This window comes from Poecilia mexicana, unplaced genomic scaffold (genome assembly GCF_051168715.1).
Source record: "Poecilia mexicana isolate PSO_F unplaced genomic scaffold, ASM5116871v1 scaffold_10, whole genome shotgun sequence".
NCBI classification, from domain to species: Eukaryota; Metazoa; Chordata; class Actinopteri; order Cyprinodontiformes; family Poeciliidae; genus Poecilia; species Poecilia mexicana.
In genome coordinates, this window is record NW_028263379.1 from 28,566,907 (window position 1) to 28,588,260 (window position 21,354).

Sequence of the window (21,354 nt, forward strand, 5' to 3'; positions counted from 1 at the left end):
ATAATATCTAAAAGTAATGAAAATATTTCGAGATGGTATCTCAAAAATGAGATAATTTATTTATTTTCTTTCTTTCTTTCTTTCTTTCTTTCTTTCTTTCTTTCTTTCTTTCTTTCTTTCTTTCTTTCTTTCTTTCTTTCTTTCTTTCTTTCTTTCTTTCTTTCTTTCTTTCTTTCTTTCTTTCTTTCTTTCTTTCTTTCTTTCTTTCTTTACCAGAGTGGCCGCAGCAGGCTTCTATAGATTATAACTTCAGGTAAAAAAAAAAAAAAAAAAATAGAGCTGTCCCTTTAAACGTCTTGAAATGACGGGCTTTAGGACCCAGCGGCTGACTGCAGCCCAGACAATAGAAATATCATGGCTGGTTTTACCTGAGAGCTTCGCGGAGCCGCTTCTTTAACCGTAATAAATGGTGTAACCGAACCGAACCCATGCTGCGGAGCCAGTGATCGGACCGGACCCGCTCAGCCGCTGATGGAGCACATCCGACTACCGAAGGTAACCGCGGGTCTGCCTGATGCAGTGATTAGCTCCGCTTGTATTTCCGCATTAGCAGAAAAGCGTCAGACTGATAAACACAGACAGATTGTGGATGATACTCTGATTTAACAAACACACACACAGATGCTCGACATAAAGGGCGTGTGTGTGCTGCTGCCACGCTGGCAGAGTGTGTCTGATGTATCCGTGTCCCCCCCCGTCCCCCTTTGCAGGTGGAGAATGTCCGGCTGCTGGACAGAGTGTCCCCCAGAAGGAGCAGGGTGGGCACCCTCTACCTGACGGCCACCCACAGCATCTTCGTGGAGAGCGAGGCGGGAGGCCGCAGTGAAACATGGGTAACTCCTTATTGGTGCACTCTACTCAACCCCCCCAACAGGGCAGAAGTAATATGTCGCTATTTTTCTGTGTTCGTGTGGGCTCTGCGTGCTTTCCTCAGGTGCTTCACAGTTTGGTGTGCAGCGTGGACAAACAGGCTGCCAGCGCCTCGGGGTGTCCTCTGCTCATCCGCTGCAAGAACTTCCAGATTCTTCACTTCAGCATTCCTAGAGAGCAGGACTGTCAGGACGTCCACCTGTCCCTGCAGCGGCTCTCCCAGCCCCGTGAGCTCAGACGTTCCTCTCTACCCATTCTTTAAAACTAGTATTCGGCTGGGGAAAGTATTCATACACTCACTTTTTATAATGCATATAGTAATGGACACACTGAGAAGAACATTTAGGCTGATATCCAACATTAATATTTAGGGATTCACCTTTTTTTCCACTTCCAATACCGATATCTGAGGATCTTTTCAATTAATAGTGAAAATAAAATCTGCCAGTACAACTAGTTTAAAAAAAAAAATAAATAAAAGTAAGAAAACCAGTCAATATGAGGAAGTCCTTTTCCGGAAGAGGGCGTAACAATCAGATAATACTGACGTGGGATTTTCCACCCTACTTGCATAAACAGAATATGATGAAAACCTACTGAAGGCTTTGAGGAACTGATTCAGTTTTGAGCAGGAGAACAAACCTAAAAATGGAGCCGATCAGACCTGGAGTCTGCAGCCTTTACCATCCAAAGAGTCGATTTCACCCTCAGTCCAGCCAAACAAAATCTGTCCAGAAACAAAAAGATAAATATCTACAACAGGAATGTTGTCATTTTTAAAGAACCACTGCTTTATTTCTTTTTCTTTAAGTAGGAGAAATTTTTTAGTGTTTCAACTTAAAGATAAGAAAATAATTTTCTAATTTACTACAAGGCGGAATTAATCACAAAAACTTAAATTTCTTAACATATCTGTGTTAAAAGCATTAGTTGGTTCTTTATCGTTGTTTATGAGCCGTTGTGGACAGTCTTTGATCTAAACCCCTGGTTTAGGTCAAAGCACACACATATATGCAGATGGCCTACTCAAAGCACGCACCTAAATTCAATCCAGAATATGTGGCAAGACTTCAACTGTTGTCCACAGACCCTCTCCATATTCTCTGAACGAGCTTGAGATTCTTTGTAATAAATTTTACTGGACCGTGTCACTAAACGCATCGCGTAAAATCCAAGCAAAAACATTGAAGCGTTTGGTTCTTAATTGACAAAAAGAAAGTAGCTAAAGTTGCTTGAACATCTTTACAATCTAACTCTCGCTTTTCTTCTTCCAGAGCGTTACGAGGAACTGTACTGCTTCTCTTACAAGCCCAACGTCGACGAGGAGGAGAGGCGGCGGGACTGGGCCTTCGTTGACCTCAAGGCCGACTTCAGCCGAATGGGACTCCCAAACGCCCAGTGGAAACTCTCCCCGGTCAACCAACAATATAAGGTCAAGGAGAAAACCTTGGAGTGGACAGATTTAATCCTGGTCCCTGCAGGAGGTTGAGATCAGGACATGATTTAATAAAGAAGCAGTGTTATGTGAAATCAAATGTTTTTTTTTTTAGCTTTATGTCATGTTATAATGTTGTTTTTTAATCAGAAACGAACCTGGGAGCATTGCTTTGATTCTTTCATGCACGCTTAAGAAGTCATTTAATCTCCATGGCAACCATTCAGCTGTGCAAAACGCCTGGTGGGGGGAACCGAGGGCGTAGGTCCTCCTCAGAGCTGCAGTTTCCATGTTTCCAGTAAGGCGACTCCTCCACTCGGCTCCTTCAGACTAGTCAGCAGCAATTAGCAAACGCCTCACTGCTGCTCGTTATATGAGCTTCCTCACGGCACAGTTCTCGTAAAGAACAGGAAAAGGTTAATAGAGGAGCACTGTTTCAATGATTTCCTGAAGGCTGAGTTTTAGGGACAGAGGTCCAATTCCTTGAATTACAACATAAAATTTCTTTTCAGTCGTATTTGATACACATTGCATTTTTATAACGACTGAAGGTTGAAACGCATAATGGCGCCCCTTTTAGCGGCGCTATTTTAAGAAGGCACTTGAACGTGTTATTTACATTTTAAATATTAACTATTTTAGGCCACAACAGTCACATGTCATATGGTGATGGTTTGCCAATTAAATTTGTGGGTTTTTTTTTTTTTATCTAAAGGTGAGCGACACTTACCCCGCCGAGCTCTTTGTACCCGACTCCGCCGCGCCGCCGGTGCTGGTGGGCAGCTCCAAGTTCAGAAGCAGAGGCCGGTTCCCCGCCCTGTCCTATTACTCCAAAGAAAACCATGTAAGTTGACTGCATGTCTCGTTTTCTACTTTAGCATCAGCGTTTCTTGCTGAACAGCAGGTCAAAGGTCCGGAGGGAGGAATGCAACAACGATCGCAATTTCCATTTGTCCATCTCCTTCCCAAACAATTAAGTTTTTTTTTTTGTTTTGTTTTGTTTTTAAATCACAAATAATCAAGATAAGAGGCGACGTTTTGGTGGAAATGTTCATTTTCTTGGGCCAGTTTCTTGAACAAAGATGATTAATGGGTCTGTTTGCTTGGTGGCAGCTTCTCTTCTGTCTCACAGCCAAAACGTTTCACAATCTGTTAGGCAAGACTGAAGACGTGGAGCTCAAAGTGGGAACAAATTGTGCTAAAAACAAACAAACAAAAAAAAAACGGTTGCTGTGTGCATCGAGAGAGAGGGGGAGAGAGGCGACTGACACAAATACGCAGCTATCGATTATTTTAGAAATAGATTATTATTTATCGACCAATCGCATAAAAAAATCGTCACATTCTGCAGATTTTTCGTTTAACCTCTGAAGTCTTTCCATTAAAAAATACATTAAAAGGTGCAAATATATAATTAACTTTCTGTTTTCAAATAAGAAAATAAACATATTGTAGCTTTCCTCCATGGTAGGCTTGATCAGTTGTAGATATTGATGACTTTTTTTTTGCTCTAACCAAATCTGTAGAAATATATGTACCATGAATTTTATTAGGTAGCTCTGATACTTACCTTTTTAATGCCACAACATTTGACACAGCTCCACAAGGCGACGTTCCAGTTTCGTCTCCAGAGAAATTATGAAAAAGCTCCAACTTAGTTTTTCTTTTTACAAATTTATCTCTCAGAAAATATCTTTTCCCAAATGCTGATTTTTGTCAAACAGCGTTGCGGGGTCAGATTCCCAGGCTAAGCTGGACGGGGCTCTGTGTTTGCTGCATTCTGGATCGTGTTCAGATCGGTTCCCTCGTGGCTTTTAAACAGAGATGTGAAAAACGGAGAGACTCTGTGAGTCCAAATGCAACATGCAGGAAGAGATGAACTAAACATTAATCTGCTGCTCATTGTTTTAGTTTTTACCTTAAACTGGAGCGTTGCTGTAGTGTTTTCAACGTAGCTGTTGGTGACACCGAGTTAAACCACAAATGAAGACCCTGGAGTTCAGTTGCAGCTTGTTTAATTGTCTTCATGAACATGTGGTGAAAACTGAAATGACAGAAAATATACTCTATCTCAACATGTAGAGAGATATATGCCCAAATTAAGTGGTTCAAGTTCGCTAAAATAACATTACAGGAAAATCAACAATAACATCCAACTAAACAGTATAAACTGCCATATGATGTAACTTACGGCGTTCCTGCATGATAATTCAGAGTGGATGGCATCGGATAACATTTCCATGCTGCTTCTTGCATGTGAACCTTTGTTTTTAGCGAAAACGGAATACCGGAAGTACGTAAGCGGAAGTACGTAACCGGAACCGGAAGTAGGTAACCGGAACCGGAAGTAGAATTTACCGATAAAGCATTCTTTATAAAAACTTATATAAAGCATAAATTGTTTGTCTAAACAACTTGCAATCATTTTAATTACAATGAAATACTTTTAGAATTATTTATTCAACCTTATGAACTTACTTATTTATAGGAATGTCTTAAGGACAACACACTCCCCGCCTGGCCACTACACTAATGAGGCCACTATCCTAAACAATCCATTAAACATTCAGTCCTTTGGCATGAGAAGGATAACTTCTGTAACTGGTCGCATGAATGTCTTTACACAACCTTGACTCCATCCCTTTACCTCGATCTTTCTTACTCGACTGTCTTTGCCTGGGAATGTTGCAGTAACCTTTGCCATGGGCCAGCTGTTGCGTGCAACTTGCGTGTCCTTTAGCAGAACTAGGTCACCAACTTGAAGGTTTCTACATGATACAGTCCATTTCTGTCTTTGTTGCAATGTGGGCAAATACTCATGCCTCCAGCGTGTCCAAAACTGGTTGGAAAGAGCTTGAACTTGTCTCCATTGTTTGGTGTAAAGGTCTTTATCCAAGAAGTCTCCGGGTGGAGGTTGAAGGCAAGATTTCTGTGTAATGAGCATCGATGGGGATAGAACAAAGGGGTTCTCTGGATCCGATGACACTGGGACAAGTGGCCTTGCGTTTATGATGGCTGTTATTTCAGCCATGAGTGTGCATAGCACCTCATGAGTCAACTGTATCTTATTTCGCAGCAACATGGAGTCCAGAATTCTGCGGGCAACTCCGATCATGCGCTCCCAAGAACCTCCCATGTGAGACGCATGTGGAGGATTGAACTCCCAGCTGCAACCTTGCTCTGTTAGATACTTCTGCATTGATTTGTCCATTCCTAGTTCCTTGGAAGCCCCAACAAAATTGGTGCCCCGATCTGACAACAACTGTTTGGCGGGACCTCTTAGAGCAAAGAAGCGACGGAGGGCATTTACGCAGCTGGAGGTGTCTAGAGATTCGATTACCTCAATATGGACAGCCCTTGAACTCATGCAGGTAAACATAATGGCCCATCTCTTACTTTCAGCTAGTCCGCCCCTGGTGCGTCTGGCAGTAATAGTCCAGGGCCCGAAGACGTCGAGGCCAACATAAGTAAAAGGAGAACAAGTCTTTAGGCGTTCAGGTGGTAGAGCCGCCATGAGTTGTTGTTCTACTTTCCCACGCAATTTGCAGCAGGTTACACATTTGTGGATCACTGAGTTGACAAGTGTTTTGCACCCTAAAAGCCACAGTCCTGCAGCCCTGATGGCTCCTTCCGTCAGATGACGGCCTTGATGTTCCACTAGCTCGTGGTGATGACGAGTGAGCAGGAGAGAGATGTGACTGTGTTTAGGGAGAATTAATGGACTTTTTTCCAAGTTCTCAATTTCTGAGTGTTTGAGTCGGCCACCGACAGAGATGAGACCATCCTGCAGGATTGGACTGAGCTTTTGTAGAGGGCTCTGCTTTGAGATTGGCTTACCAGCATTAAGGGCAGAAAGTTCTTTTTCAAAGTGAGCCTTTTGTGTCTCTTTGAGGATGACAGTTTTTGCCTGAGCTATCTCCTCTGGAGTTCGCGGGAGGTGACATTTGTGCCAGCCTTTGCATTTGCTGTTTGGATTAGTCCCATTGAAAGATTTTGCGATGTGGATAAGGTTTGCTATAGCTCTGACTAAGGACTTGAAAGTAGAAAAGCGCTCGAAACGTTCACTGTTGAGTGCTCGGAGGTGAGTAACATAAGTTCTGATTTCTGGCCTAATCTCTGAATCTTTGTCAGGTTCGATTAAGTCAAAGATTTCACTCACGTGTGGTATCTCTGCAGGAGGATGGCGGATGAAGGATGGTCCGGTGAACCAAGTTGACCTTTTTAGCTGAGCTGCTGACAATGACCTCGACGCATGGTCTGCTGGGTTTTCCTCTGTACGCACATAGTGCCATTGTTCTGGCTTTGACGACTGGCGAATGCGCTGTGTTCTGTTGTGGACATATGTATAGAATCTTCTAGAGTCGTTGCAGATGTAGCCTAGCACCACCTTACTGTCGGTATAAAAGTGTATTGCATCAAAATGTAAGTCCAACTCGTCCTGAATGAGGTCAGCCATTTCCACTGCCAAGACTGCTGCACAGAGTTCAAGTCTTGGTATGGTTGGTTCTGACAGGGGAGTTAGCTTTGCCTTGCCCATTATGAATCCAACCTCAACCTTGCCATCTGCTTGGGTTGCCTTTAAATAGCTTACGGCCCCTATGGCCTTGGTTGATGCATCTGAGAATAAACACAGTTCTTTATGCGTCGCTTGACTGAGAGAAGTAGATGTGAAAGTTCTAGGGACATGTAGTTCCTTTAGGTCCTGAAGGGAATTCTTCCATGTTTCCCAGTTACTTTGTTTGTCCTCTGGAAGGGGTGTGTCCCAATCTGAACATTCAGAAGTGAGTTCTCTGAGCAGAGCTCTTCCTTGGATTGTGACTGGTGCCAATAGGCCCAGGGGATCAAAGACACTGTTGACGGATGAGAGAACACCACGTCGGGTAAATGGTCTGTTTGTGTCGGCTACTGAGTAAGTGAATGTGTCAGTCGTCATTTCCCAAATAAGACCAAGGCTTCGCTGGGACTGTATTTCTTCCCCACTTAAATTTAAGTCTTTAACGACTGCTGCACAGTCTTCTGGGCAGAAGGCCTGCATAACTGCCTGTGAGTTAGAAACAAACTTATGCAGGCGCAAATTAGATTCAGCGAGTGAAGCTTGTGTTCTTTGAAGCAAGTCAATTGCCTCAGCTGAAGAAGGAACAGAAATCAAGCCATCATCTACATAAAAGTGCCTCTCCACAAACTTGACAGTATCAGCACCGTATTCCTTTGCACCTGCTTTGATGGCCTTGCGAAGTCCGTAAACAGCAACAGCAGGAGATGGTGAGTTGCCAAATACATGGACTTTCATGCGATAATCGATAACTTCCTTGTTTAAATCATTGTCTTTATGCCAAAGAAAACGGAGGAAGTTACGGTGGTCCTCACGCACCATAAAACAGTGAAACATTTGCTGTATATCTGCCATGATTGCAATGCTGTCAGTCCGGAAGCGGAGAAGAACACCAAGGAGTGTGTTATTTAGATCAGGGCCAGTAAGGAGGACATTGTTAAGTGAGACACCCTGGTACTGAGCACTAGAGTCAAAAACAACTCTGATCTGATCTGGCTTTTGTGGGTGATAAACTCCGAATGTCGGAAGATACCAACATTCCTCATCCTTTTTCAGTGGGGGTGCCAACTCAGCATGACCATTAGAAAAGATCTTTCCCATGAAGGCCACATATTGCTCTTGCATTCTTGGTTTTCTGTTTAGGTTGCGTTTTAAGGATGAGAATCTTGTGAGTGCTTGTTCTCTGTTGTTTGGCAGCCGCTGGCGAGGTTCTTTAAACGGAAGTGGGGCGACCCAACTGTTGTCCTCATCTCTGTACATAGCATTGTCCATTATTTTGATAAACATGGCGTCCTGTATTGAAGGAGCTGGTTTATTGTCATTTTCCGTCCGGTTAAAAACGGTTTGTCCCAAAGCTTGCTCAGGTGCTTTACTCAGTGTGTGTGGCATTTCTTTGAGTTGCAGAAGACTGTTGCATGGCTCAAAAACTGTTGGGCGACCATTTTCTAAGACAACTGTTTTTAGAGTGCTGACAGTCGGCCTATGAAGATTACCCAGACAAACCTCCCCTACTACAACCCATCCTAGATCTAAACGCTGGGCAAATGGAGCATTATGAGGGCCATTAACCCTCTGCCTGACCTTGTGCACCCGTAAAACATCTCGCCCAAGTAACAAGAGTATTTCAGCCTTAGGGTCTAGTTCTGGGAGGTACTTTGCTACGGATTGAAGATGTGGCTGGTGAAGTACTGCGCTAGGGGTTGGGATTTCACTTCTGTTGTTGGGAATGTCCTGACACTCAATGAGCGGGGGTAGAGGGATAACTACCGACCCATCTAGTGACTCAATCTGGAAGCCTTGAGCCGTTTTACCCCATGTTTCTACAACACCAGAACATGTTCTGAGATTGTAGGAGAAAGGTTCAGTTTTAATGTCAAAAAGTTCAAAAAACTCTGGCCTGGCTAGGGAACGATTGCTCTGATCATCTAATATTACATAAGCTTTGACTGCTCTGTTCTTGCAACCTAAAGGGTACACCCACGCAAGACATATCTTAGAACATGAACGACCCCACTGACCTGGACCGCACACATCTGTGCAGCTTGTTATGACATCAACTGTGTCAGGACTGTTTTCTCCCTCCCCACCATTCTCTTGTGCCAGTGAGGGAGCCTTGTTGATCTGGGCTGGAGAACCAGGATGCATGATTGAATCGTGGCTTGTGCTATCACATTCAGAACATGTTACTGTAGATTTACAGTCCTTTGCAAGATGAGTGACTGAAGAGCAGCATTTAAAGCATATTCCTTTCTCTTTGAGGAAGGCCTTCCTTTCAGTGAGTGGTTTGTTCCGAAACGTCCTGCATTTTTTGAGTGGGTGTGGCTTATTATGCAGTGGGCAGTTCCTGTTAAAGTCGTTGTTGGGGACAGAGATATTGGTTTTGTGTACAGTAATAGGTTTACTAGAGAAAAAGTTCTTTGAATTCTTTTCTGGCCTTGAGTGTGTTTGGTCGTATTGTTGGTGGAAACTTGGATCATTGCGTCTCTTAGCCTCTTTGCACACGAATTGGCAGAAATACTTAAAGGGTGGGAAACAGCCTCGATTTTCCTCTTTATATTGAGATCCATGTGACATCCACCTTTCCTGAAGACCGTGTGGGAGCTTTTCAACAATAGGCCTAATTCCGCGAGAAGTGTCCAGATATTGTAGGCCAGGGAGGTAGCCATCTTCCTTGGCGCTTTCAATCTCTTGTAGCAGATCCCCTAGTTCACGTAGTTTGATGTTATCTTTGACCGTTATTCTTGGAAAACTGTCCAATCGTTGGAAGAGTGACTTTTCGATTATTTCAGGAGCTGCATAACATTCGTTTAGTCTCTCCCATGCTTTATGTAGAGCCAATGTAGGGTTGTTGACATGTACTGAGCGTATGCGTTTTACCTGATCACTCGACTCTTTCCCTAACCATTTTGTCATGAGATCTAGCTGTTGAATGGGACTTAGGTGAACATCCGCTGTTGCACTACAAAATGAAGAGTACTATGCTCCATAATTCTCTGGCCTATCATCAAACTGGTAAAGGCCCGAAGTGATCAGATCTCGTCTTGCTATGTATTGTGCAAATGGCTCAACTGGGTATGAAATGCTGGCTGGGGTGTTGCAGTGAGGCGTGAACGGTGAGCAAGTTGGGTTGAGGTGAGCGTTTTGTTTCATTTCACTTATAGTCTGACTGGGCATATTTAGGGCAGCAACATTGTCCTTAGTGAGCTTTTGTTCAGAGCTGATGGGTTGTGGCTCTACACTGTGTTCAACGTGAGGATGCCATGATACAAATGTATCGAGTGAGCTTACTCGTGGGCGAGAGGTGGTTGGTGCTTTTTCAGGACATGGAGATTGTATTATGCCCATTTGAGATTGTACGTATTCACTTGTACGTTCTAATATTGACTTTTCTGACAGAGCTTTTCTCCTGTCGGGCTCCTCTTGTGTTGCTTCAGCTTCCTCCAGCACTTGGGCTTCAGCCACAGCAGCATCAGCTTCCTTTTGTAATGTTATCACTTCCAATGTTGCCTCTATTTTAGCTTTTTCCAATTCACTTTTTGCTCTTTCAACTTTTAACTGTGCTTCTTTGGTTGCATAAGATGCTCTCACCTTAGCAGCTTCTGCTTTAGCTCGAGCGTAAGTAGCACTTACTGCTGATCCAGAAGAACGGCTGCATGCAGACTTGTTGCTGGATGCCATTTTGATCGTGGAGAATAATCAATTGACGCCTTTTCACTGTAGTGTTTTCAACGTAGCTGTTGGTGACACCGAGTTAAACCACAAATGAAGACCCTGGAGTTCAGTTGCAGCTTGTTTAATTGTCTTCATGAACATGTGGTGAAAACTGAAATGACAGAAAATATACTCTATCTCAACATGTAGAGAGATATATGCCCAAATTAAGTGGTTCAAGTTCGCTAAAATAACATTACAGGAAAATCAACAATAACATCCAACTAAACAGTATAAACTGCCATATGATGTAACTTACGGCGTTCCTGCATGATAATTCAGAGTGGATGGCATCGGATAACATTTCCATGCTGCTTCTTGCATGTGAACCTTTGTTTTTAGCGAAAACGGAATACCGGAAGTACGTAAGCGGAAGTACGTAACCGGAACCGGAAGTAGAATTTACCGATAAAGCATTCTTTATAAAAACTTATATAAAGCATAAATTGTTTGTCTAAACAACTTGCAATCATTTTAATTACAATGAAATACTTTTAGAATTATTTATTCAACCTTATGAACTTACTTATTTATAGGAATGTCTTAAGGACAACACAGTTGCATTTAAATATCTGAACTGAAACTCTGTTTTCCTAGTCATATATCAGACGTTTTGGATTAGTGTTCCCTGTGTCTTAATGCCAATGCTCAATACGGAGCAAAATTAGAAAGAGTTGTGAAAATATGACGATGGAAAAGAAAGAGGATAGTAAGAAAAACTTGTATTAATCACAACCAGAGTTTAGTAGTAAATAGTTACATTTATTTGATTTAACTCTTTTGGGGGAAAAAAATGTAGTTCTGAGTAATTTTCTTATGAAGGATTCTTACTTTTCCCACTGTGAATAACTTCACTGAACGAAGAACAAGTTTGTTTTAATCACATGATTCAGACACAGACCTGCAGTTTTAGTTTTAAAGTTTCTCAAGTTTTTATAATGAAAGAAACTGATTAGGAAAATTTATTCTCTTTTTGTTATTTTGTACTTGTGATTATTTGTATGAATTATTTTAATTTTGGTATTTAAAATACTATTTTACACTATGTACTTGTATAAAATGCAATTATTTCCCCACATTTTATATTTTTCTCAATCGTTTTATCATTTTATGGGAGGCATTGATTATAATGTCCCTTTGTCTAAAATCGTCATTATAGTTTCAGTGTAAACGATACGCTGGAAGGCTCCTGCGTATCGTCCAGTACTTAAGTAGTTGTTTTAGTTATTTAGTTTTTTTCTTCTTTTTTTACTTTTAAGTAATGTCTTGGATGGCTGCTTTTTACTTTTACCCCAGTAAAAATATGTTGAAGTACTCTGATGTAAGTGCAGATTTAGTCCACACTGCCCGCCTCTGATCCCAGTCGTAAACAATAAAATGGCCACCGTGTGTTGTTTTAATATCATGTGGCTCTGTTAGAAATCTAAAACGGTCCGTCTTTCGCTCACCTGTTGATCACAACAACACCTCCCAGGCTGCCATCTGCCGCAGCAGCCAGCCCCTGTCGGGTTTCAGCGCTCGCTGCCTGGAGGACGAGCAGATGCTGGAGGCCATCTTGAGGTCCAATCCCCGCAGCGACTTCATGTATGTGGTGGACACCAGGCCCAAGGTGAGCCCTGTGTGGGAACGCGAGCCGCTAGCAGTGATATGTGTTCAGCTGTTTTGTTTTTTACAGCTGCATGTCCTCAGGACTTCCTGGCTGTGCAGCGGCTAACGTTACTGAGGTTTCCTGTAACGTGGAGGCTAAAATGAACCGGAGTCGACGTGTGTGTGTGTGTGTGTGTGTGTGTGTGTGTGTGTGTGTGTGTGTGTGCGTGTGTGTGTGTGCGTGCGTGCGTGCGTGCGTGTTGTCTTGTCTCTTCAGTTGAACGCGATCGCCAACAGGGCGGCAGGAAAAGGCTACGAGAACGAAGACAACTACTCCAACATAAAGTTCCAGTTCATGGGCATCGAGAACATCCACGTCATGAGGAACAGCCAGCAGAAAATGCTGGAAGGTAAAATCGCTGCGGCCTCTTCGGATGAAGTTCACACTTCAGATGCAGAAACAAAATGTTTACATCCAACAAACCTGACCGAGTACAAAAAGGAAGATTTTAAGTCATGATTTCAGTCATGAACAGGAACAAAAACCTATCCAAACTATCGCAACACTTTTGGGCAGATATTCTCTTGGTCAATGGGACAGAAGTGCTTGATTTTTACATCTGGCATAAAACCAACACAATTATTAGGAGGGGGAAAAAAAAGATCTTTTTGGACAATCAAACTCGGTGGTGGAGGCAGTGTGGTGGTTCGGTTCTTCAGCATTTCAACAACCTGCTGTGTTTGAAATCATAAATTCAAAGACTGATGCCCAGGACGGCACAAGCAGGTGTTTGATCTAAGAGGCAGTAGCTTTTTCACACCGGTTTGGATGTTTCACTTAAATATAATATCCTCATTTAAAAACCGTGTTTTCTATTTATTCAGGTTGTTTTTATCTGACATGAACATTTGTATTCTGATTATACGTAAAGTCAAATTTACTTGTGTAGCACATTTCAGCAATAAGATACGGTCACGGATTATGAAACGAGCAATAAACATCACATCTCGTCTGATGCCGTAATCAAAATCATCATGAAATACAAATCAAATATGTTGACCAATGTTACTCCGAAACAAAAGTAACTCTAACCAGGTTGGTTTTCAGTCGAGATTTGAAGGACCTCAGTGTTTCGGCTGTTTTGCAGTTTTCTGGAAGTTTGTTCCAGATTTGTGGAGCATAAAAACTGCATGTTGCTTCTTCATGTTCTGGTTCTGGTACTGGGGATTCAAAGAAAGGAGGGGAAATACTTTTTCACTGCACGGTACTTGTAGTTTCAGCTTGTGTAGTAAAAGCTGTTTAATTTTTAAGATGTTTTTTTAATCCGCTCTCTTCACCTTTACTGAAGCACAGCGAGTGAAGGCCTCTGTGCTTTTATCCAGTTGTGGTCATGCAGACTGAGCTGCTTCAGATGAGTCCACAGGAAGGTTCCTGCGTTTCGTCCAGGGGCACTGGCTCCTAGGACGGCTTTGAATCCATCTGGATTTGATTTCAGAGGGTTTTTTTCCTTTGGTTTCCCGGAGTGGACTGTCTCTAACATTATCCCCCTGGATGCAGGCGGAGGGCGTGAGAATGATGTGGTTTCAAGTCTGAAGAGTTCAGAGTTGGCTCGGTTTTTGATAACTCTTTGCGCCCCCTGGCACTGAAGGGGAAGTCTTCAAATGCCAGGAGACGGCGGCAGCCCTTCACTCTACACGACTGCAAGCTTCAGTAAAATTTACAGGACCCCCCAGCCTGGCAACATTAACTCAGATTACCTTCCCAGGGGAGGCCCGTTCACCGAGCCACCGGCTCAGTAAACCCGATGACCCGCGTCTCTCCTGCCAGACAAACTGGTGTAGCGTCAGCGGGAATCTCTGTTACATGTGTAGCATTTTTACACAATTCTTTATTGTAAATGTACTCAACTTCCTCATCAAATGGCTGGTTTTGGATATGGGTTAAAAAAGGTGGTTAAAAGCTGCTGAAAAATCTTTTTAGTTTCAAACCGACAGGAAGCTACGAAGCAGATGCTAGCTTTAGCCACTTTAGCTGTTAACGCCTGATTTTATTCATTCAGGGCTTATAAATAAGTTACATGTCTGTGTCTACATAAAACAAATATATAAAACACTGTTACACAAATAATTTAAAAAGTCTTCTTTGGTGAGTGCTTGTGAAACAGAGAGTTGCTAGCTAACGTTGCAGGGCAGTCCTTATTTAAAAATTGTCGCATTCACTCCATCACACAAAACACAGACTTCATTTTGCGGATAGATGTTGGAGCATTTTAAAAATGCGGGATGTTCTGTCACAAAATAAAAAATCTCTTTGTGCCTGTACATGTACAAGCTAGCATTAGCCTGGCACAGCTAGCTAGGTAGTGCTTGGATTTTATTGTTACTAAGAATTCTGCCTTATTATTGGCCATCGAAATGTTTTATCCTTGCCGTCTTAATGCAATGATGGATTTAGCAATAAACTGTTAAAGACATGACCATAAAACATATTAAGCACAAGTTGTGTAGCTTAATTGGTCAATAGCGCACCACAAGAAAGTGTCTTCATTGCATGTAAACCATCACCTGCACAATTTTCAGGTGATTTAAAATTTTCATCTGTCCTAAAGTTTTCGACCTAGAAGCTACATTTTACTTTGTTCCAGATTAATCTGGGATATAAGAGAAATCTGTCTTGGGGGGAGGACCAGCTATGCACACTGTGGGAGAGAATGATGTTTCATAAACCCCATGCATCAGGTCTGCTTCGCATTTCCTGCCACTCAGACAGCTGTGTTGTGCTTTCAGTGTGTGAGCTTCGTTCTCCCTCCATGTCCGACTTCCTGGAGGGCTTGGAGAGCTCAGGCTGGCTGAAGCACATCAAAGCTGTTTTGGATACCGGCGTCTTCATCGCTAAGGTCAGTCTGGAGGCTAATCCCTGCTGTCTGTGTCACCGTTTCTTTAAGAAACGGTTTGTGAAGGTTGTTTTTGCGTAGCATGCAGGAGAAGTAGGGAAGAGGCGAAGGAGGATGGGATCCATTGACTTAACTTCATTTTTAAAAATGAGAATCAGTTTTTTGGTATAATTATGGTAAGACATTTGGGTTTTTTTCCTGGCAGAATCGGTCGAGTTAATTTAATTCGATTGGTTCCCAATAGGACTCCAGAAGCTTAATCTGTGCTTGTTTTATCCATTTCAACATTAGATTTTGATGTGTGCCTGCGATCATTGTCCAATTGGAAAACTCATGTCAAACTTTGAAATGCTAGGTTGATATGTCGCGATTGGGCAGAGAGGATTTTCCTCATTTTCAATGGCTGTAATCCACATACTCAATTCTGCTGCTCCCTCCTTAAATATATTTTCACTACAAATGTGGAACCGTTAAAAAATAAATAAGTAAAGAGACTTTGAAATTTATTGGTGTAATTTTTTGAGAAGTGTTGTCCCAAGTAAAAGACGACCAATCACGATGAGCCTGAATGTATAATTTTCTCTATATAAAGAGGAAATCACTTTTAAATTCAATTTAAATTGCACTCCTAAGCCTCTCTGGTAAGGTCTATTCAGGGGGGAATTTCCTTGCCATAATTCAAGAGCTCACATTTCCAGTCTGAAAGCAGGATTTCATGTCTCTCTTCTCAAAACTTGTAACGCTTGTTCTCAAAATTTCTTCTCTCTTTCAAATATCTGCTGTCCTTTCTCAAGCCGTTCTCCTCACACTTGAAACTTGCGGACATTTGCTCGGTTCAAATGTCCCCTCACAAACCTCTCTGTTCGCTTGTGAAATGTTTTCTGTACTGTCGCCTGGCAACCTTTCAGCCAATGGAATGAAAGTGCTGTACTGGGTGCGTTTGTTTCCCGCTAGCGGGTGTGCCTGTGTGGCTGCTGTCGACTGTAGCAACCTGCGCCGCCCACTGGATGTAGGGAGAAGCAAGGGCCTCATCTTTCTGCTTAGAGTTAAGGATTTTGCCCGAACACTCTGCAGTCAGTTGACGTGACCAATGCTGAGGTGCACCCAAGCAGTCTACATGTGCTTTGTGCTGCGTTTCTGGGAACACCTTGGGATTCCCCCAGAGGAGCTGGCAGGTTTAGCACATGTGGGAATACATTTCCATTAGTTAAACTCCGTGTTCTGTAGATAACACACGACACAGGGAGCTAAAAGCAGAAGAAATTAGCCTGATTTTCAGAACCAGTCGATGAGACGGGGCACTGGGATAGTTTTGTCAGCAATGAAAACGACTGTGTGTGTCTCTGATTGTTTACACACAGGCTGTTGCAGAAGGCATCAGTGTCCTGGTCCACTGTTCAGACGGGTGGGACCGCACAGCCCAGGTGTGTTCAGTGGCCTGTGTGCTGCTGGATCCCTACTACAGGACCCTGAAAGGACTCATGGTAAACCCACTCAACCGGTTTTTTTTGTTTGTTTTTTCTTCATCTAATCTCTTGTGATTGATTGCTCTTGTCTAAATTCGATCAACTCCATTCTGGCTTCAGTTTTTGGTGCAAAAACATTCCTGTTTCCATGTGTGTTTGAATCATATTATGCAAAATTATCTCTGAGGTTAGGAGATGATTATCACAGCATGCAACCTTTATTGGTTACAGTCTCTTTCTTTTCTGCACGTAGGTCCTCATTGAAAAAGACTGGGTCTCATTTGGACACAAGTTCACTCAAAGGTTTGACTCTAATTGTAATGTCTTGCAAAATCATTCGTACCGATTCAAAATGGCTCCTGGACAGAAGATTAATCGATGGGTTTCAACATTCTTTGTTCTTACTCCGATACCCCCGATTAAAATCCAATCAACTGCGTTTAGAGGTCGCCTAGTTAACGTGCAATTGGATCTCAGCTGCACTTAACCACGGTTCATCTGAAAATGACGGATGACGAGGAAGCAGCTCAATTTGTTGGAAGACGGAAGCGGCCGAATACAGACCGATTCTGGGTTGCAAAGGTTGGACGGTCAGCTTTCCGCAGGACAACAACAAGACCCCTATCACAAAAAGTCTGGATCGAAGCGTAATCAGGGTCTTGAATGGCCCAGTCAAAGTCCAGACCTGAATTCAGTTGAGAATTGATTTTTTTTTTACAAGTGATCTCCATTCAGTCTGACTGAGGTTAAGATGTTTTTCCAAAAAACATAAAAAATAAAAGCATAATTTTCAATCTTTAAGACGTCGGTACTTCTACAAAGTTTTAACTTCGTGTGGCTGAATACAAGTGCATGCCACACTTCTCAGATTTTTATTTGCAAACAATGTTGGCATTTTCCTCCAACTTCACAGTTGCAGTAAGTACCTCTTTGTTTTGGCCTACCTGAGAAAAAAAAACAACCTCAAAATGTGTTTGTGACGTCCAGTGTCGGATCTCGCTGGGGTCTCCCTGCTGTGTGTTCAGGGATAACCGAGTTTCTTCCCCCTCCAGATGCAACCACTTGGCTGGAGACCCCAAAGAGGTGTCTCCGATCGTCGATCAGTTCCTGGAGTGCGTGTGGCAGCTGATGGAGCAGTTCCCCTGTGCCTTCGAGTACAACGAGAATCTCCTGATCACGGTTCACAGCCACATCTACTCCTGCCAGTTCGGGAACTTCATCGGCAACAACCAGCGGGAGAGGAGAGAGCTCCGGTGAGGTTTGACACTTTCTGCCGGGAGTCGCTTCTTCCGCTTTTGTGTTTGTTTGTTTGTTTGTTTGTTTGTTTGTTTTTAATGGAGACGCCTCCTTCTGAGGAATCTGCAAATGCTAATGTCGTCTTTTCTTGTCATGAAAAGTGTACATGAAAAGACTCACTCTTTGTGGAGTTACCTTTGGACGAACCGCGCAGAGTTCATCAACCCGCTGTACAGACAGAACCACAGCCAGTCTCAAGGACTCCTGCGACCGTCTACCGCCCCCTACTGCTTTAAGTAGGTACACTGTCTGTGCACAGAGGGAAGGGGGGAAAGAGCAGAGTGAAGTTGGCGCCTCCCTCTCTCCTTCTTCAAATTAAATGAAACAATTGTGCTATGTTTGTGCAGCAGAAGTTTCCGTCTTCTTAAAGATGTGAATAAATGTTTCCGGACGTCATCGAAGGTCAGCCAGCCAGGCCACAGCGGCAAAATCAAACTAAATATGTTAGCAATCAACTGTGCAGCACAACAAATTTTTTCTGTTTTTTGCAATTTTTAAGTTTTCAACAAAACGTCACCAGACATCAGCCTGCCACACACACATTGACAAAATCAAACAAAAATGGGTAAAAATGAATTTTGCTGTTTGTGCAGCTAAAACTTTTGTAGCAAAAGTCACAACAAATTTTGACTGACTTGATCTTGTTTAGCAATTTTTATTTTTTATTTGTTTTACATCCAAACAAAGATCTCAAGGCCAATTCAGTGGGTTTTTTTGTTTCTTTCTTTTCTTTTAACGGTTTCATGTTTTGTGTTGTATTTGTCGCTGCCTGTTGGGCAGCACTCCCTTGAAAAAGAGGTTTTTAATCTCAGTGTTTTTATTCTTTTTTTATCCTGGTAAAATAGAGGTTTCATAAAATAATATAAATAAAAAGTTGATACCAAATTATTTTTTTCTAAATGTGAGCGCGGCTCTGGTTGACCGTTGACCTCTGGAAATGTAAATTTTTTTTTTTTTAATTGTCACCTTCCTAAAATAACAGCCTAAAATATCACTTTTGGCAATAAATGACTAGTGCTACTATTGTAGGAAGGTGACGAAATTTTTGCTGCACAAACGTTTGACACCCATCTTGTTTGACTTGCGAGGCGCCCATTTCATTCAGGCAGAAAAAGTTGCACATATAATAGAAGAAAATCAATAAAATAATCTGGATTGACAAATGTCTTTGCCTGCACAGATTCTGGAGAGGGCTGTACAACCGGTTTGACCGCGGGATGCACCCCCGACAGTCGGTGGAGGATTATCTGAGGGTCATCCGAGAGGAGACGCAGCAGCTGGAGGAGCAGCTGGATTCCCACAAGCAGGTACGACGACGGCGGGCGACGAGAAACGACCGTCCCGCCAAACCGTTTCTGGCTTTAACCACGGCTTCTCTGTCCACAGAAAATAGCCGAGCTGAAGCAGGAGCAGGGATGGAGCGATGCCCACAGAGCTGCCGCGTTTGATCAGAGCTCAACGGCGCGGGCTCTGGGGAAGAACCTCGCTCTGGCCAACACTCCTCAAGACTACACCGGCAGCCTCCTGGCCAGCACTCCCGGAGCGGCGGACGGCCCGCTGGTCCTCGCACCGCAGGATCCTGACCAGACGGCGGACCCCAACCTCTCCAACGGCAGCGACCCGGAGTCCGGGATCGCAGACGTGAGCTGCCGCTCCCCCCTCAGCGAGGACAGCGCCAGGGACCCGGACCCGGACCCGGACTCGGACGAGGCGGCCTACTCGGCCGCCTGAGCAAAAACGCAGCAGACGCCCCCGGGGTTTGAAAACGTCACTCCGACAAACGGCCGCGTGTCCAACTTTCGTTTTTAGTTTACAGTGATTGGGGGCAACTCCTGATTTCCTACAATCCCGAAGCTGTAGCTGACTCTCGTTTTTCATAGTCTGCAGAAAATGAAAAGTACGTCGCTGAATATTCCTAAGCTGTCTAATCCGATCTTCCAGGAAGGCGTAATAATTACGATTGACTTACAGAGAATAAAGGAAGCCATATGAACGTCCATGTCTGTTTGTAGAATGTGATCTTTCAGGAAGTTTTAGCTACAGACCATGTAAAAGTCACATTACAACTGCAAACTTCAGTGCATTTAAGTTTGGGCTTCAAAGTGGAAGATTTTTTTTGTTGTTGTTGTTGTTTTGTTTACAGACTGAAATATTTGCCTAAACTTTTTTTTTTTTTTTTAAGTAGCTCAAGCGTAGTCAGGTTGAAGGAACAGCATCTGTGAATGAAAACGTCCCAAAAAAGTCTTCCCACAAATACATACTGAATTTATGACTGGGCTTTGACTAGGCCACTCTATCTCATAAATATGCTTTTGCTTTACGTTCAGGGTTTTCGTCATGTTGGAACTTAAACCTCCTCTGCAGGTTTTAGCTTTATCCGTCTTCCCATCGGCTTTTCTTTTCCCATCAGAGAAACGTGTGCCCACAGCATGACACAACCACTACCACTACGTTTCGCTGCATATTCATTTTCAATGCCTGGCAGAATCTGAATAGATTCCAGATGAACGATGCGTTTGCCGGGATCCCGTCCACTGGCACCAGAGAGACAAACCGCACCTGATCAGAAACGCAGTCGGACGAGAAGAGAAGAGAAGAGACTCGAACTGAATCTGAATCGGCAACTATGTGTTTTGTTGATACTGTGAAACATTCATTGTTATTCGTGTGGCACATTGTTCTCATTAATGTTGTCGTGTGTTCTGCATATGAGGCTTTTAGCTGGACCTGGAGAGCAATAGTTGTCCTGTTGTATATTTATTATTTAATGAATGTCAGAGATATTACGGGACCACGGCGTGATGGGAGCATGTGAACACAAACGTATCGCTTCCTTCAGATTAGTAGTTCAGCTTACAAAGTATTTTTTCTACTATAGACACTATTAAACAATTTGTTTTAAATCGGCTGTATTTTTAAGTGTGTATCATGTATTACTGTGCAGCTATACATGCAAATGAACCAAGAGATGATAAACCAATGCATGGCAGCATATTTTTGTACTATGATTTATTATTTTTGTTATATTTTTATGTTAAATGCTTGTTTGTTTGTTTTGAACAAAAATATCAGTCAGTTTGAATGTTGCATTTATTTATATATAAAAGCTTTACAGATTTACACCTGTGGTTTTATTTGTTCAGGTAAGCAAAGAGCAACTTCAACTGCTGTAAATGTAATGGTATGGAAACATCATGTGAAATAAATATAACATTATACGTGTGTTATTGGTTCTGTGTTTATATGAACTAAAGGCTCACACACACATTCAGAATAACCAGTGGTGTTGCTTGTAGGTGTTTGGGCACATCTGTGGGGAAAAAAATAAATAACCTCCTTATAGTGACAACAGTTTCCTCTCAAATATGTTTGGGCTGCTCATTTTAGTCAATTAGAGTCTACTTTGTGAAATCCAGAATGTTAAGTGTAGAAAGTCAAGTTCCAAGCAAAAATCTCACATGGCGTTCCTCACGGCTCCATTCTTGGACTGCTTTTTTATTAGATACATGCTTTCCCTCCCCAAATCACTGAGAATTGCAAAGT

At 42.7% G+C, this 21,354-nt stretch overlaps 1 protein-coding gene and 1 long non-coding RNA gene across 2 annotated transcripts; one reads left to right on the forward strand and one right to left on the reverse strand.

The window, feature by feature from the left end:
* Positions 1-239: 239 nt before the first annotated feature.
* On the forward strand, positions 240-21,033 carry mtmr7a (myotubularin related protein 7a). The gene is made up of 14 exons (XM_015008876.2): positions 240-495; positions 711-833; positions 935-1,097; positions 2,145-2,302; positions 3,021-3,149; positions 12,043-12,177; positions 12,433-12,565; positions 14,943-15,052; positions 16,411-16,533; positions 16,769-16,818; positions 17,568-17,768; positions 17,913-18,047; positions 18,992-19,118; positions 19,198-21,033. Exons 1-14 carry the CDS (start codon positions 472-474, stop codon positions 19,540-19,542), a joined length of 1,956 nt encoding a protein of 651 aa, XP_014864362.1. The 5' UTR covers positions 240-471; the 3' UTR covers positions 19,543-21,033.
* Positions 4,304-4,586, reverse strand: LOC148157148 (uncharacterized). The gene is made up of 2 exons (XR_015764507.1): positions 4,497-4,586; positions 4,304-4,349 (listed from the first exon to the last, which is right to left on the reverse strand). It is a non-coding gene; the product is annotated as an uncharacterized LOC148157148 (long non-coding RNA).
* Positions 21,034-21,354: the final 321 nt, after the last annotated feature.

Bases quoted from the DNA above. Each gene is read 5' to 3' on its own strand.
- mtmr7a (XM_015008876.2), top strand. From the start codon at position 472: ATGGAGCACATCCGACTACCGAAG. The intron at 496-710 runs GTAACCGCGGGT...CCCCCTTTGCAG, and splicing joins AGCACATCCGACTACCGAAG to GTGGAGAATGTCCGGCTGCT. The intron at 12,178-12,432 runs GTGAGCCCTGTG...TTGTCTCTTCAG, and splicing joins TGGTGGACACCAGGCCCAAG to TTGAACGCGATCGCCAACAG.